Here is a 15459-nt window from a genome sequence, read left to right on the forward strand (position 1 = left end):
GGCTCACGCCTGTAATCTCAGCACTTTGGGAGGCCAAGGCAGGCGGATCACAAGGTCAGGAGATCGAGACCATGGTGAAACCCCGTCTCTACTAAAAATACAAAAAATTAGCCGGGGGCGGTGACAAGCGCCTGTAGTCCCAGCTACTCAGGAGGCTGAGGCAGGGCAATGGCGTGAACCCGGGAGGCGGAGCTTGCAGTGAGCCGAGATTGCGCCACTGCACTCCAGCCTGGGCGACAGAGTGAGACTCCGTCTCAAAAAAAAAAAAAAAAATTTAAATTATTTTTGAGTGCTTGATACATATCACAAAAAACCTTTCCTAATGGGATGTGAAAATTTTAAATACAAATATATGAGAACACCAGTTTTAGTAAATGCCAGTTTTGTGTGTTGTAGTTTTTTGTTGCTAGTAAACTAATAACCTGTTTTATTTGATATTTATCCCCCAAAGGACATGATACACCACGATATATTTATTATGTGCTTTTTTCCTAAGTCATATTTGTTCATATTTTTAGTCTAGATGTCTATTTTTAGTATTTGTACTGAAATGAAAATTTCCTAGAGGTACATTTTCTGATGTGCTATTTGCCTTTTTACTTTGACTATATTTTAAACTTTTATAATATTTTAATGTTACTATATGGTGCAAAGGTGCCTCAAAAGATAAAATAAATAAAATAAAATGAAAAGTGTCAATATTTTCATTTACAGGGTGGGTGCTGTGGCTCACCCCTGTAATCCCAGCACTCTGAAGCGGGCAGATCATTTGAGGTCAGTTGTTCAAGACCAGCCTGGCCAACGTGGTGAAACCCCATCTCTACTGAAAATACAAAAAATTAACTGGACGTGGTGGTGGGCACCTGTAATCCCAGCTACTAGGAGGCTGGGGCTGGAGAATTGCTTGAACCCAGGAGGCGGAGGTTGCAGTGAGCCAGGGTCACATAACTGCACTCCAGCCTGGGCAATAAGAGTGAAACTCTGCCTCAAAAAAAAAAAAAAAGAAAGAAAAGAAAAGAAAATATATATTCCTTTATAATTGCTTTATTTTTCTGGGCCTACAAAACTATCTTTCCTCCTGTGTTCATTTTAGAGTTTCAATAAATAGCCAATTTTATAATTCTTCATATTTAGTTCTGATTCTATTTGTAGTATATATATTAATGTAGTGATCTTGATTGGTTTTTCAAATTATTGTTATTTTGAGATGGAGTCTCTCCTGTTGCCCAGGCGGGAATGCAGTGGCATGATCTTGGCTCATTGCAACCTCGGCCTCCTGGGTTCAAGGGATTCTCCTACCTCAGCCTCCCCAGTAGCTGCGACGACAGATGTGTGTCACCATGCCCAGCTAATTTTTGTACTTTTAGTAGAAATGAGGTTGTACCACGCTGGCTATTTTTCAAATTATTAATAGGTTATTTAATAAACAATCTTTTCTTTTCATATTGTCTTGGGTTTCCTACTTTGTCATACATTAGATTCCTATAAACAAAGTCAATTTCAAGTTACTTCCTTATTCCATAAAGAATAATTCCTTTTATAAAAAAATCAATAGGTCTATTTTTCAGTGGTATTGTGTAACTTTAATTGTTGACGCCTTAGAATATGTATGGACTGGCATTTGCCTCCCAGAATTATTATTTAACAATGTACATATCCTATTTATTTCTATGCACAACATCATTCTGACAAGTAATGATAAAACTCCAAAATTCGAAGTTAACTATAATGAGAATATGTAACGTCATGAATATATTAGAAGCTAAGTAAATGGTACTATAGTATAAGGTATCATTTTATGCACAAATGCTAAAACTGTGGCCTTCCTGAGGACAGAAAGCCTGATTTTAATTATTGTTACAGCCCCTGCACCTAGAACAAGATCTGGTACACCAGGTGCAGTGGCTCACACCTGTCATCCCAGCACTTTGGAAGGCTGAGGCAGGTGGATCACCTGAGAACAGGAGTTTGAGACCAACCTAGCCAACATGGTGAAATCCCGTCTCTACTAAAAATACAAAAATTAGCTGGGCGTGGTGGATCACGTCTGTAATTCCAGCTACTCGGGAGGCTCAGGTGGGAGAACTGTTTGAACCCAGGAGGCAGAGGTTGCAGTGAGCTGAGATTGTACCATTGCACTCTAGCCTGGGCAACAGAGTAAGACTCAGTCTCAAAAAAAAAAAAAAAAAAAAAAAAAAAAAAAAAAAAAAAAATTGCTCTGGCCTTTGGCTCTAATTCTTCTGCTTCTCAAATACTCATTCAATTCTAGTCCTTGAATATGTATGTGGCCTAGAGCCACCTCTTATAGAGGTGGTGCTTGCCTAAGTTAGAAAATGTGATCTCGGGAGGGGCACAGTGGCTCATGCCTGTAATCCCAGCACTTGGGGAGGCCAAAGTGGGCAGATCACATGAGGTCAGGAATTTGAGACCAGCCTGGCCAACATGGTGAAACCTTGTCTCTAATAAAAATACAAAAATTAGCTGGGCCCGGTGGCATGCGCCTGCAGTCCCAGCTACTCGTGAGGCTAAGGTAGGAGAATCGCTTGAACCTGGGAAGTGGAGGTTGTACAGCCTGAGCGACAGAGTGAGACTCTGTGTCAAAAAATAAAAAGAAAATGTGATCTTTCTGGGCTCTCAGGTTGCCTTTCTGTGAATTAGAAAAGGTCCCTTTCCTGGGTAAATGCACCCCCTCCTCACCAGGGAACAAAACATGGCAAGGAAAGTGCAGGCTGGATTTGAAGCACAGGCAGGCATCCTTGTCCAAGAATTATGTAAGGAAGCCCTGGTCTATCCTAGACTTTGACACAACCCTGGTCCTGAGGCGGCATCCCCACAGAACTCACAAACCAAACCCAAATCCAGGCCCATCCTAAGGTAAAATTTTGACACAGATCTCATGATACATGGTATCTCCCTAGGTCCCTTTTTAATGGGATAGTCCAGCTAGGCATATCCAGAATGTCCTAAGGAGAGGCAAACTGCAAAAGTCAATATATACTATTTTGATTTGACTTGTCTGAGACTGCCTTTCTTTCTTCAATTTTTTTTTTTTTTTTTTTTTTTGAAGACAGGGTTTCCCTCTGTTGCCCAGGCTGGAGTTCTACAGCTCACTGCAGCCTTGACCAACCTCGACCTCCTGGGGTCAAGCTATCCTCCTATCTCAGCCTCCCAAGTGCCTGGGACTACAGGTGTGTGCCACCATCGATGGCTAATTTTTTTTTTTTTTTAAAGAAGCGAGGTCTCCCTATGTTGCCCAGGCTAGTCTCGAACTCCTGAGCTCAATGGATCCTTCTGCCTCGGCCTCTCAAAGAGCTGGGATTACAGGTGTGAGCCACTGTGCCTGGCCTGAGACTGCTCTTCTTAGTGGATACATTTTCTAGTAGCTGCCAGTTTATTAAGCAGGAATCTCAAGTGTACGGAAATGGCCTTGGCACAGTCAAGCTACATTTAAAAGAAGTTCTTACCCATATTTGGTTTGTACCACCCAGTATCAACAAGCAAACTTAGGTTTAGGGAGATAAGCACATTTTATTACCCAACAGCCAAGCAAAGAATAAAGCAAATATAAGTACCACAGTTCAAATTTGACTAAAGTTCAGTGTTTTCTCCAACTGAAACAGGTCCTGATGAGAGCTCCTGATTCTGACAAAAACTGCCAGAGAAACTTTAGCAACACATTCTGCTTGCTATAGCTCTGCCAAGACAAGTCCCAGCAACAGAGGCATTTGGCTACTTGCAGGAAATCTGGGTCAAATCTGCACTTAGAATTGGAAAAAGAATGGCTTTGTAGCAATGTCCATGGGTAGAAATCGGGGTATCTGCAAATTTGGATGGCAAAAAGAGGCACACAAACAAACCTATCCTATTTTCACTAACCTCTAGGTGAAAAACAGGATTTTCTCCCATCATAAATGGAGGTGCAAACCACAACAGTGTCCGTGATATCTGTGACTTTATCACCACAGATATTTTTATAGCATATTACAGTTGTGGCAGACATCTTACCCCTCTTAGCACTCTTCTCACCCCTACCTCAAAATCACGGTAGTTATTACATCTGCCACCAGATCTTATTTAATGCAGTACTAAAGAAGTACAGGCATTAATTACTATGTCACAATTAAAAAATATTTTATTACTGTTATTGTGGTATAGCAAAAAAAAAAAAAAAATTTTTTTAATAACTGTACTTCAGCCCAATTGGTTTTCCCTTTAATCTTATGTAGTTTTTTCAGCACTTAAAAAAAATTATTCTGAGAAGCGCTTATAGGCTATATCAGATTGCCAGAAGAATCCAGGCACAAAAAAATTTAAGAACCACTGTTCTACAGAGAAACTAAGATTACATTTAAAAGCTCTAAGCTAATAAAACAGGTGGATGAAATGTGCTACCCTTGATCTTAGCCAAAAGGCCAAGAAGTGATGATGAAATGTGCTTAGCTCATACGCCCTAAACACTTTCCATAGCATTAAAATATTTCATGGACGGCTGGGCGTAGTGGCTCATGCCTGTAATTCCAGCACTTTAGGAGGATGAGGTGTAAGGATCCCCTGCACCCAGGAATTTAAGACGAGCCTGGGCAACATAATGAGATCCCATCTCTCCAAAAAAGTAGGAAAAATTAGCTGGGTATGATGGTGCAAGCCACAGCTACTTGGCAGGCTGAAGTGGGAGAATCTCTTGAGTGTGGAAGGTTGATGCTGCAGTAAGCCATGATCCTGCCACCACACTCCAACCTGGGCAACACAGCAAGACCATGTCTCAATAAATAAACACATATTTATATGTTGTGGATACCTGGACACAATTTATTCAATACTATCTCTCAAAATACCTTGTTCACAACTACAATTAAAAATGAATTCCTTCTCTGCAAACGCCGCCAAGATGGTGTTCAGGCGCTTTGTGGAGGTTGGCCGGGTAGCCTACATCTCCTTTGGACCTCATGCTGGAAAATTAATTGTGATCATAGATGTTACTGATCAGAACAGGGCACTCAAGTGAGGAGACAGGCCATGCCTTTCAAGTACATGCAGCTCACTGATTTCATCCTCAAGTTTCCACACGGTTCCCGCCAGAAGTATGTCCCACAAGCCTGGCAGAAGGCAGACATCAATACAAAATGGGCAGCCACAAGATGGGCCAAAAAGATTGAAGCCAGAGAAAGGAAAGCCAAGATGACAGATTCTGATCATTTTAAAGTAATGAGGGCAAAGAAAATGAGAGACAGAATAATAAAACATCAAGTAAAGAAGCTTCAAAAGGCAGCTCTCCTGAAAGCTTCTCCCAAAAAAGTGGCTGCTGCTAAAGTTACAGCAAAAAAAGATGACCGCTGTGGGCAAGAAGGCTCCAGCCCAGAAGGTTCCTGTCCAGAAAGCCACATGACAGAAGGCAGCACCCCCTCCAAAAACTCAGAAGGGTCAAAAAGCTCCAGCCCAGAAAGCACCTGCTCCAAAGGCACCTGGCAAGAAGGCATAAGAGACAATTATAAAAAGTAATATGGCTCTTTCTGAAAAACAAAAACAAAAATAGGCCGGGCGCGGTGGCTCAAGCCTGTAATCCCAGCACTTTGGGAGGCCGAGGCGGGCGGATCACGAGGTCAGGAGATCGAGACCATCCTGGCTAACCGGGTGAAACCCCGTCTCTACTAAAAAATACAAAAAACTAGCCGGGCGAGGTGGCGGGCGCCTGTAGTCCCAGCTACTCGGGAGGCTGAGGCAGGAGAATGGCGTAAACCCGGGAGGCGGAGCTTGCAGTGAGCTGAGATCCGGCCACTGCACTCTAGCCTGGGCGACAGAGCAAGACTCCGTCTCAAAAAAAAAAAAAAAAAAAAAAAAAAAAACACAAAAATAAACAAACAAACAAAAAAACAAAGGCCAGGCATGGTAGCTTACGCCTGTAATCCCCGTACTTTAGGAGGCTGAGGCAGGTGGATCACTTGAGGTCAGGAGTTCAAGACCAGCCTGGCCAACATGGTGAAACCCTGTCTCTACTAAAAATACAAAAAAATCAGCTGGGAGTGGTGGCGCATGCCTGTAATCCCAGCTACTTGGGAGGCTGAGGCAGGAGAATTGCTTGAACCTGGAAGGTAGAGGTTGCAGTGAGCCGAGATCATACCACTGCACTCCAGCCTGGGCGACAGAGTGAGACTCTGTCTCAAAAAAAAAAAAAAAAGAAAAAACACAACAATAACAATTAGCCAGACATGGTAGTGGGCACCTGTAATCCTGGCTACTTGAGAGGCTTTGGTGGGAGAATTGCTTGAACCCAGGAGTCAGAAGTTGTGGTGAGCTGAGATCATACCACTGCACTCCGGCCAGGATGACAGAGTGAGACTTGGTCTCCAAAAAAAAAAAAAAAGGAATTGCAACAGAACAAGAGCAGAGCAAATTACAACATGATTTCTGAATTCTGAATAGTATTATCTTCCTAATTTACATGGATGGAACTGCCTTATATCAGAGACCTTTGGGTTCGTCAGAAACCAGATAACTAGATTCCTTGGCTGGAGTCCAGGACAGCCCTATTTTATTTTTTTTTTTAAATCAAGTTCTGCCTTAGAGAAAGTGGTAAAATAACTTTGATACATACAATTAACCCTAGATTTTAAAATAAATACTTGCTAAACAGAAGTTTTCCGTAAGGGTTTTTAAAAAAGAGTCATCTATTAGCAGCCAGGCACAGTGGCTCATGCCTGTAATCCCAGCACTTTGGGAGGCCGAGGCGGGTGGATCACGAGATCAGGAGTTCGAGACCAGCCTGGCCAATATAGTGAAACCCCGCCTCTACTAAAAATACAAAATTAGCCAGGCATGGAGGCACGTGCCTGTAGTCCCAGCTACTCAGGAGGCTGAGGCAGAAGAATCGCTTGAACCCAGGAGGCGGAGGTGGCAGTGAGCTAAGATCGTGCCACTGCACTACAGCCTGGGTGACAGAGTAAGACTCCATCTCAAAAAAAAAAAAGTCATCTATTAATTTAATTATGATCTTTTTTATGTGTGCTTGTTAGCCTATACATAGCTCAAATTTATAGCTTTAGAACACTATAACAGATGTTTTAAATATCTCATTTTCTACCAACATGAGAAATCTTAGATTTCTAAAACCTAGAGGCAGTTAACATCATCCTAGACTAAAGGCAAAGACAACAAGAAAAAGTAATATAGTACGTTGTTAAAGTACCCTTTTATATAACATAAATATTTTGAACAGATCAAAGAAACCACCTGATCCACATTTAATCAAAGTTCAAAGAACTGTTTTTTTTCTAAATACATAAGTGGAAAAGACTTTTCAGAGGAATTTTTAAATTCCTCAATCTTATATTTTCTCTATCAGCATCCTTACTGACTCAACACCAAAGTAATAACCTTCCACAAATGAAAGGCTTTTTACTGAAAAAAAAAAAAAATTACACAACATATAGCACAGGTAGAGGGAAAAAGACTAAAAGGATATGTGATATCCATCTCTGGATGGTAGAAGATGCAAAAAGACTTTATTTTTTCATAATCCTTAAATATTTTTATATGCACAAAAGATCCCTTCAAAGACAAAAAGTGACCCTTACAAAAATAACACATCACCAGAATATACTTTCTCAAACTGAATGAATATGTTTTGTGACTGCTACTTGCACTAAAGTCTGCCTCTGACTTTATTTTTTTGAGATAGGGTGTCCTGCTCTGTTGCCCAGGGTGAAGTACAGCAGGCATGATCATAGCTCACTGCAGCCTCGAACTCCTGGGCTCAAGTGATCATCTTGCCTCAGCTTCCTCAGTAGCTGGGATGACCAGTGTGTGCCACCATATCTAGCTAATTTTTAAATTTTTCTTTTGTAGAGACAGGGTCTCACTATGTTGACCAGGCAGGTTTCAAACTCCTGGGCTCAAGAGATCCTCCCAACTCAGCGCTGGGATTACAGGCATGAGCCACCATGCCCCGCCCTGCCTCTGCCTTCAAGGGGTTTACAATCTAGTGGAGAAGATAAGGCACAGAGCCATGGTATAATTAAACAACTAAAAGATTCAGTCACAAGACAAAGGGCAAGATCAATACAATTTTAGGAATTGCAAAGGAGAAAGCTCAGTGGGGGCCTGAGTGACTGGGCATGACCTCAAAGAGGAAGACTGTAAGCCCCATCAGGGTAGCGGCTACCACTGTGTTGTCTGCCAGTGTATATGGGTGTCTAGCGCAGGACCAATATATATAAATATTTGTTAGTGGAGTGATTAATGGAGGAGAGATTCTGGTTTTGAAGGACAGCTTTCAGGAGAGAGCGAGAAACCTACTATAGCTAGACCAAAGGAAAAGAAGGTTCAAGTAATTCTGGGTTATAAATTGTGGTCTTTATACCATGAATAAGAGGGTTTTCAACTTTTCTAATAAACAGAATGAAAGTGTATCCTTGGAAGATAAATTAGGCAGTAACTGTACTAGGCTACATGGAGGTGTGGTAAGAGGTAGCATGACCACCAGCAAAATATTGCTATAAAATGGCATGAGTTTAGAAGGGCCTGACCTGGAGCATAACAAAGAAATAGAAGGAGCAGAGACTAGAGGTGGAGGAAAATTTGCTGGCAGGTTCTACAGGGAGGAAAGAGAAAAGGGGAGAATTTCAGTCCTTTCCATAATTTTGTGACTGGATGACTGAAAGAATGCTTTTAAACATTAATCCATCCATCCATCCATCCATCCATCCATCCATCCATCCATCCATCCATCCAACACTCATTGCTGCTACTGCATGGGGACTCTCAACCTTACAAAAAAGAGCAACTCTCCCTTTCCCTAACTACACCTTTCAGTTGACTGAGTCCCTGATGTGTTCCAGGATCTATGTCTGACACTGGGATAGTATAATAAAGATGGTCTCTATCCTGAAGAGATGAGAAAGAAGATAAGCAATGGTGTAAGTTAAGGCTGCTCTGATAGCAGTGTCTGTTTTCTTCCCATTCTTCCCAGCTTCAAATAGGATCCAGCCTGATAAACTGGCCTTGAGTAGCCAATACAAAAGTAAAATTTCCAAGTTTTTTTTTTTTTTTTTTTTTTTTTTTGAGACAGAACCTTGCTTTATCACCCAGGCTGGAGTGCAGTGGTGCAATCTCAGCTCACTGCAACCTCCACCTCCTGGGTTCAAGTGATTCTCCTGCCTCAGCCCCCCGAGTGGCTGGGATTACAGGCGCATGCTACCACGCCCAGCTACTTTTTGTATTTTTAGTAGAGAAAGCGTTTCACCATGTTGGCCAGATTGGTCTCCAACTTCTGAGCTCAAGCAATCTGCCCACCTCAGCTTCCCAAAGTGCCAGAATTACAGGCATGAGCCACCGTGCCCAGCCAAAATATACAGATATTTAGGCTTAAATTATATAAATCACCGATTTTGTTATACAACTATATGCATTCTTTTAGATCTGGATTTGAATTGATCTTAAAAAAAATACTAATAAGAATGTAGGTGTAAGTTTTTTACTACAATGCAGGAAGAGATTGCCTAAATAGAATACCCTATAGAAATCTTAAGTAAGTACAGGAAAGAAAAAGCTGCAAGACAATAACATGGTTATTTGAACATCAGCGATAGACTGCTCTATCTGGGAATTTCCACTGATCTTTTCTAAAAGGATTCCAGAAGAAACCATCTTATCTTATCATCTATGCATTATCTCAGTGGGAGGCACAAACCTACTTAACACTGAATCAGGAGTACTGACTCCTTCCCCTTCTCAGCCCGAAACTTAAAGTTGCCAGGAGTTGCCTCAAATGAATGAAGTACCACTCCTGTCTGCTCTTGTATATACTGTGCATTTGGAATCAATCCAAACTCCAAAACAGAAATAAAAGTACTTACCTCACAAGGTTGTTGGAGGATTAAATCATTCGAGCTTTATTATCCAAAGTAATTAACATGTTTGAAAGATGCAAATTTAAGACTTAAAATCCAACTTAAAAAAATCTCAGGCTGGGCCCAGTGGCTCAGGCCTGTGATGCCAGCACTTTGGGAGGCTAAGGTGGGATGATCACTTGACCCCAGCAGTTGGAGACCAGCCTGGACAACATGGGGAAACCCTGTTTCTACATGAAATTTATAAAAAAAAAAATAATCTCAGGGCCCAGAGAGCAGTACTTTCATAGTAACAGTAGATGTATCTTGCAAAGCAGAGAGTAATCAGAACATTACAAAACTCAGTATTAGAAAAATCAGAAAATTTTACGTAAAAATAAAAAGCATCAGTTAACAGGATAGATCACTTAAATACAAAAATAAAAAAGCCAATCTTTAGTACTGACCTGCAAGGTTATGGGAATGTCCTTAGGATTATAGGAATACAGGTGCTTCAATTAAGCTGTGTAGGCTTGGGAGGACATTTCACCTTTCTGCTTGTGCCTTTCTTTTTAGGAGAAGATATCATCTCTAATACACCTTAGATCTCCAAAATGTTGTCTCAATGTCGTTCTTTGAACTAAAAACATTTTGGCTAATGAGATTTTTTTTTTTTTGAGATGGAGTTTCGCTCTTGTTGGTCAGGCTGGAGTGCAATGGCGTGATCTTGGCTCACCACAGCCTCTGCCTCTTGGGTTCTTGCCTCAGCCTCCAGAGTAGCTGGGATTACAGACATGTGCCACCATGCCTGGCTAATTTTTGCATTTTTAGTAGAGACAGGGTTTCTCCATGTTGGTCAGGCTGGTCTCGAACTCCTGACCTCAGGTGATCGGCCCGCCTCAGCCTCCCAAAGTGCTGGGATTCCAGGCGTGAGACACCACACCTGGCAAGATGTTTTAAACCCAGCTTAAAACCAATCTAAATTATTTCCTGAACAGCTTCAACATATCCCAAACTGACTCAGATATTTTGGAGGCCACTAAATCATAAATATAAGACACGCTCCCTGAGCTCAAGGTTGGAGAACAGAAGCAATCAGAGATGGCTACAAAGAGAATGGACTTCTGACCTGATTTCAGGTCAGGCTTGGAGGAAGGAAAGAATTTTAAACAATGGAAAAAAAGGCATAGGATGAAGAATACAAGGTCTATGTTCTTTCTTTAATTTTAGTCCTGATTTTGTGGCCTTGACCAGGCCATTCATCACTTTTTCCCATCCCAAATCCACCAGTATTGAGGGCCTACTATATATAAGGTATTGTACATCAATTAACGAATGGAAAAGCCAAGATGGCCAGATCATCTGAGGTCAGAAGTTTGAGACCAGGCTGGCCAACATGGCAAAACCATGTCTCTACTAAAAATACAAAAATTAGCCAGGTGTGGTAGCAGGTGCCTATAATCCCAGCTACTTGGGAGGCTGAGGAAGGAGGATCACTTGAACCTGGAAGGCAGAGGCTGCAGTGAGCTGAGATTGCACCACTGCACTACAACCTGGGCAACACAGCAAGATTTTGCCTCCAAATAAAGAAAATTAATTAATTAATTAATAATGGAAAAGATTTTCCAATCTAAGATTAAATAAGAGGTAGCTCAAACTAAAAATAACTCCAAGCTCACATGATGTTGGTATTATAGAACAAAATTCTTCCTTTTTTTTTTTTTAAGAGATGGAATTCTCACTGTCACCTAGGTTGAAGTACAGTAGCATGACCACAGCTCACTGCAGCCTTGAAGTGAGGGCTCAAGCAATCCTCCCTGTTCAGCCTCCTGAGCTGCTGGGTTACAAGCATAGGTCACTGAACCTAGTTAAAACCTATTTTAGTGGCCGGGCGCGGTAGGTCAAGCCTGTAATCCCAGAACTTTGGGAGGCTGAGATGGGTGGATCACGAGGTCAGGAGATTGAGACCATCCTGGTTAACCCGGTGAAACCCGTCTCTACTAAAAAATACAAAAAACTAGCTGGGCGAGGTGGCGGGTGCCTGTAGTCCCAGCTACTCAGGAGGCTGAGGCAGGAGAATGGCGTAAACCCGGGAGGCGGAGCTTGCAGTGAGCTGAGATCTGGCCTGGGCGACAGAGCAAAAAAAAGAAAAAAAAACACCTATTTTAGTAAACAGGCTTTTAAAAAACCTGCCTTTGTCATTTCACCCTTTCTCAATCAAAAACAAACTAAGCATGAAACCTAAATTTGACGCATGTAGACTTTTCACTCCTTAGAACAGTCATAGTGTGTGAAATAAAATAAATAATATGGCTGGGCGCTGTGGCTCATGCTTGTTAATCCTAGCACTTTGGGAGGCCAAGGCAGGTGGATTACGAGATCGAGAGATCAAGACCATTCTGGCCAACATGTTGAAATCCTGTCTCTACTAAAAATACAAAAAATTAGCCCGGCATGGTGGCACGCACCTGTAGTCCCAGCTACTTGGGAGGCTAAGGTAGGAGAATCTCTTGAACTCAGGAAGCAGAGGTTGCAGTTAGCTGAGATTGGGCCACTGCACTCCAGCCTGGCAATGGAGCAAGACTCTGTCTCAATAAATAAATAAATAAATAAAATGAAAAAATTAATCTGTGCATTAAATCTTCAGATTCTTGCTCCATTCCCCTCCCATTTGAAACCACAGCTGTCTTTGGCCACTGAAAACAGTACTTCATTTGACAGCTGTGGAAATAGCCTACACCATTCAATAGCTGGTTTATGACAGCACTGAATTTATCTAGCAAAAACACAACATGTGTATCAGTACTTCCCTTTGCCCTGTGTATTCTAAATCTCTGCCAAAAGCAGAAGAAAGTACAGAGGGACAGGATATCCTTAAATTATTCAGTTGGCTTTATGTCATTCCAGAGAGAAATCTAGTGCCTGATTCATAGTTAGAAATTTAAATTAAGGGCCAGTTCTGGTGGCTCATGCCTATAATCTCCGCACTTTGGGAGGCTGAGGTGGGTGGATCACTTGAGGTCAGGAGTTCGAGATCAGCCTGGTCAACATGGTGAAACGCCATCTCTACTAAAAATACAAAAATTAGCCAGGCATGGTGGCATATGCCTGTAATCCCAGCTACTCTGGAGACTGAGGCAGGAGAATCGCTTGAACCTGGGAGATGGAGGCTGCAGCGAGCCGAGATGGCACCACTGCACTCCAGCCTGTCCTGGGGCTAAAAGGTAGGTCCTTCCTCGTGAGCAGTCTGTCACTAGGCAAGCTTTGAACTGCTGAAACGTTTGCCTAAAGAGTAATGAGGAAATCCTGGTTTTTCAGGATTCACCTATTACCTCCAATATAGCTCTTGGCTTAAGAGAGCGAAGTAAAGAAGAAAACCAAACACACCATTTATTAAGGAGAGTAACAGAAACCAAGTACCTCCAAATTTACTTATAGAAAATTAGAACACATTGACTTTACAGTCGTTGCCACATTTTGATGTTCTTGTCCATTTTGATACAATTTTAATGCATATTATATACGCATGTTAAGTCACTGTACACCCAATACAGTTCAGCAAATATTCCAGAGAACCTAGTAGTAGGTGTTGGGTAACTATGTTTGGTACTGAGACTACACTTGTCTTTTTGTGATACCAGACTACTTAATCTCAATAAACCTGTTATCTCATCTGTGAAGATTAAACTGGTATTTGCAAGGCTATGGTAAGGATTTAAAGAGCCAGTGAATACAAAGGCCTGATTACAGCATGTTCCTTCACTTATAGTGTTTTTGCTTTTTTCTTTCCTTCTTTTTTCTTTACTAAACAGACATAGTTCTATGATCTTGAAGCTTACAGTTTAGTAGAAGATAGACTATTATCATGATAAGGAAATAACTATCATGATAAGAATACTATTACTAATACTAATAGAAGGTAATACTTAGTAGAACTTTTTTTTTTTTTTTTGAGACAGAGCCTTGTTCTTTCACCCAGGCTGGAGTGCAGTGGTGTGATCTTGGCTCACTGCAACCTCTGCCTCCCGGGTTCAAGCGAGTCTCTGTCTCAGCCTCCCGAGCAGCTGGGATTACAGGTGCCCTCTACCACCGGCTAATTTTTGTATTTTTAGTAGAGACGGGGTTTCAGCATCTTGGCCGTGCTGGTCTCAAATGCCTGACCTCGTGATCCGCCCTCCTCGGCCTCCCAAAGTGCTGGGATTACAGGCATGAGCCACCCCGCCCAGCCTCGAACTTGTTATAATTAAAGCATTATTCCTGTTTTTTTTAGATAGCAGTCTCACTATATTGCCTAGGATAGTCTCAAACTCCTGGGCTCAAAGATCCTCCCACCTCAGCCTCTCCAGTAGCTAGGACTACAGGCGTGTCCACTGCACCAGCTATAGTACTATTCTAAGCACTGTCCACATTTAGCTCATTAATCAAACCTTATAACAACCTTCTGAGGCAAGTAACTAGGGCTATCATAGCGCTATATAAATATGTGGGAGTGACCCTCTAAACTCCATTCTTGAGTAATTGGGGAAAGTACCTTCTTTTTGTTTTTGAGAGAGAATCTTGCTCTGTCGCCTGCCCAGGCTGGAGTGCAATGGCACAATCTCAGCTCACTGCAACCTCTGCCTCTCATTTTCAAGTGATTCTCCTGCCTCAGCCTCCTGAGTAGCTGGGATTACAGGCGTGTGCCACCATACCCAGCTAATTTTTGAATTTTTATTAGAGATGGGGTTTCACCACGTTGGTCAGCCTGGTCTCGAACTCCAGACCTCGTGATCTGCCAGCCTCAGCCTCCCAAATGCCTGGGATTACAGGCATGAGCCACTGCACCTGGCAAAAGTACCTTCTTGGAATTAATATTAGACAGGTAAAATGATGCAGGGGTATGGGCTTGGGATGGTCAAAGATGTTCTGAATAAAACATAGCTACATATATGAATGCCCTGGGGTGAAAATGCACACATGGATGGACGATCAAAGAACCGAAAGCTGTTCAGTTCGGGCAACTGTATATGTTAGGTACATAAGCAATCTACAAATCCACATATTAGGCAACATGGTGACTGGGGTGATATACAAAGAGACACACTATTAGGAAAGGCAGAGTTTCATAAAGGCAAGAAGAGTTGGATGATAGATAAACCAACTGGGTGTTGACAAAATGCTGGAGAAGCCCACCTGTCAGCAACAGTCTGTACTGGGGGATCCTCTGAACCGGCTTCAGCAGATAGTGCTTGAGGGCCAGATTAGCACAGCGAGGGCTCATCTGAAAGGAGAAGGCATCCAAAATAAACATAGTGTTTTCTAAGAAGCAAGGGACCCGGATTCAAGTGCTCAGGAAACCAAACTTTAAACATCAAGCAACTCTGGAAGGAGATTAGGAGAGAGGCTCTCTTTTATTTTAAGGTACAGCTGTTAGACACACTGAGAGTGAACCCCAGCCAGATTGACCACCAACCTCCACCCTTTCCTGTAGGCAGTCCCTGAAATCACTTGCTCCTAGGAAAACTTGTTAACAACCCTTCAAACAGCGTGGTAGCCACAGTCTGGGTCCTAGGCTAGTTAGAGCCCACCCTACCCAGCAGCTCCCACTTGTATTGATAAATACAAACAAATCCCAATGGACCAAGGAAATGCATGG

General features: G+C 42.1%; 1 protein-coding gene and 1 pseudogene across 3 annotated transcripts in view; one reads left to right on the plus strand and one right to left on the minus strand.

Moving 5' to 3' along the window:
* Positions 1-15459, minus strand: part of FGD6 (FYVE, RhoGEF and PH domain containing 6) — a 137448-nt gene that overhangs the window by 44644 nt on the left and 77345 nt on the right. For all 3 annotated transcript variants that reach the window (XM_037996690.2, XM_008004289.3, XM_073021004.1), the window contains exon 8: positions 14997-15084. In XM_037996690.2, coding sequence (XP_037852618.2) covers positions 14997-15084 — 88 coding nt within the window. The remainder of the gene's footprint in view (positions 1-14996; positions 15085-15459) is intronic.
* On the plus strand, positions 4832-5532 carry LOC103238891 (large ribosomal subunit protein eL14 pseudogene; annotated as a pseudogene).

Source organism: Chlorocebus sabaeus, chromosome 11, assembly GCF_047675955.1.
Source record: "Chlorocebus sabaeus isolate Y175 chromosome 11, mChlSab1.0.hap1, whole genome shotgun sequence".
NCBI lineage: Eukaryota > Metazoa > Chordata > Mammalia > Primates > Cercopithecidae > Chlorocebus > Chlorocebus sabaeus.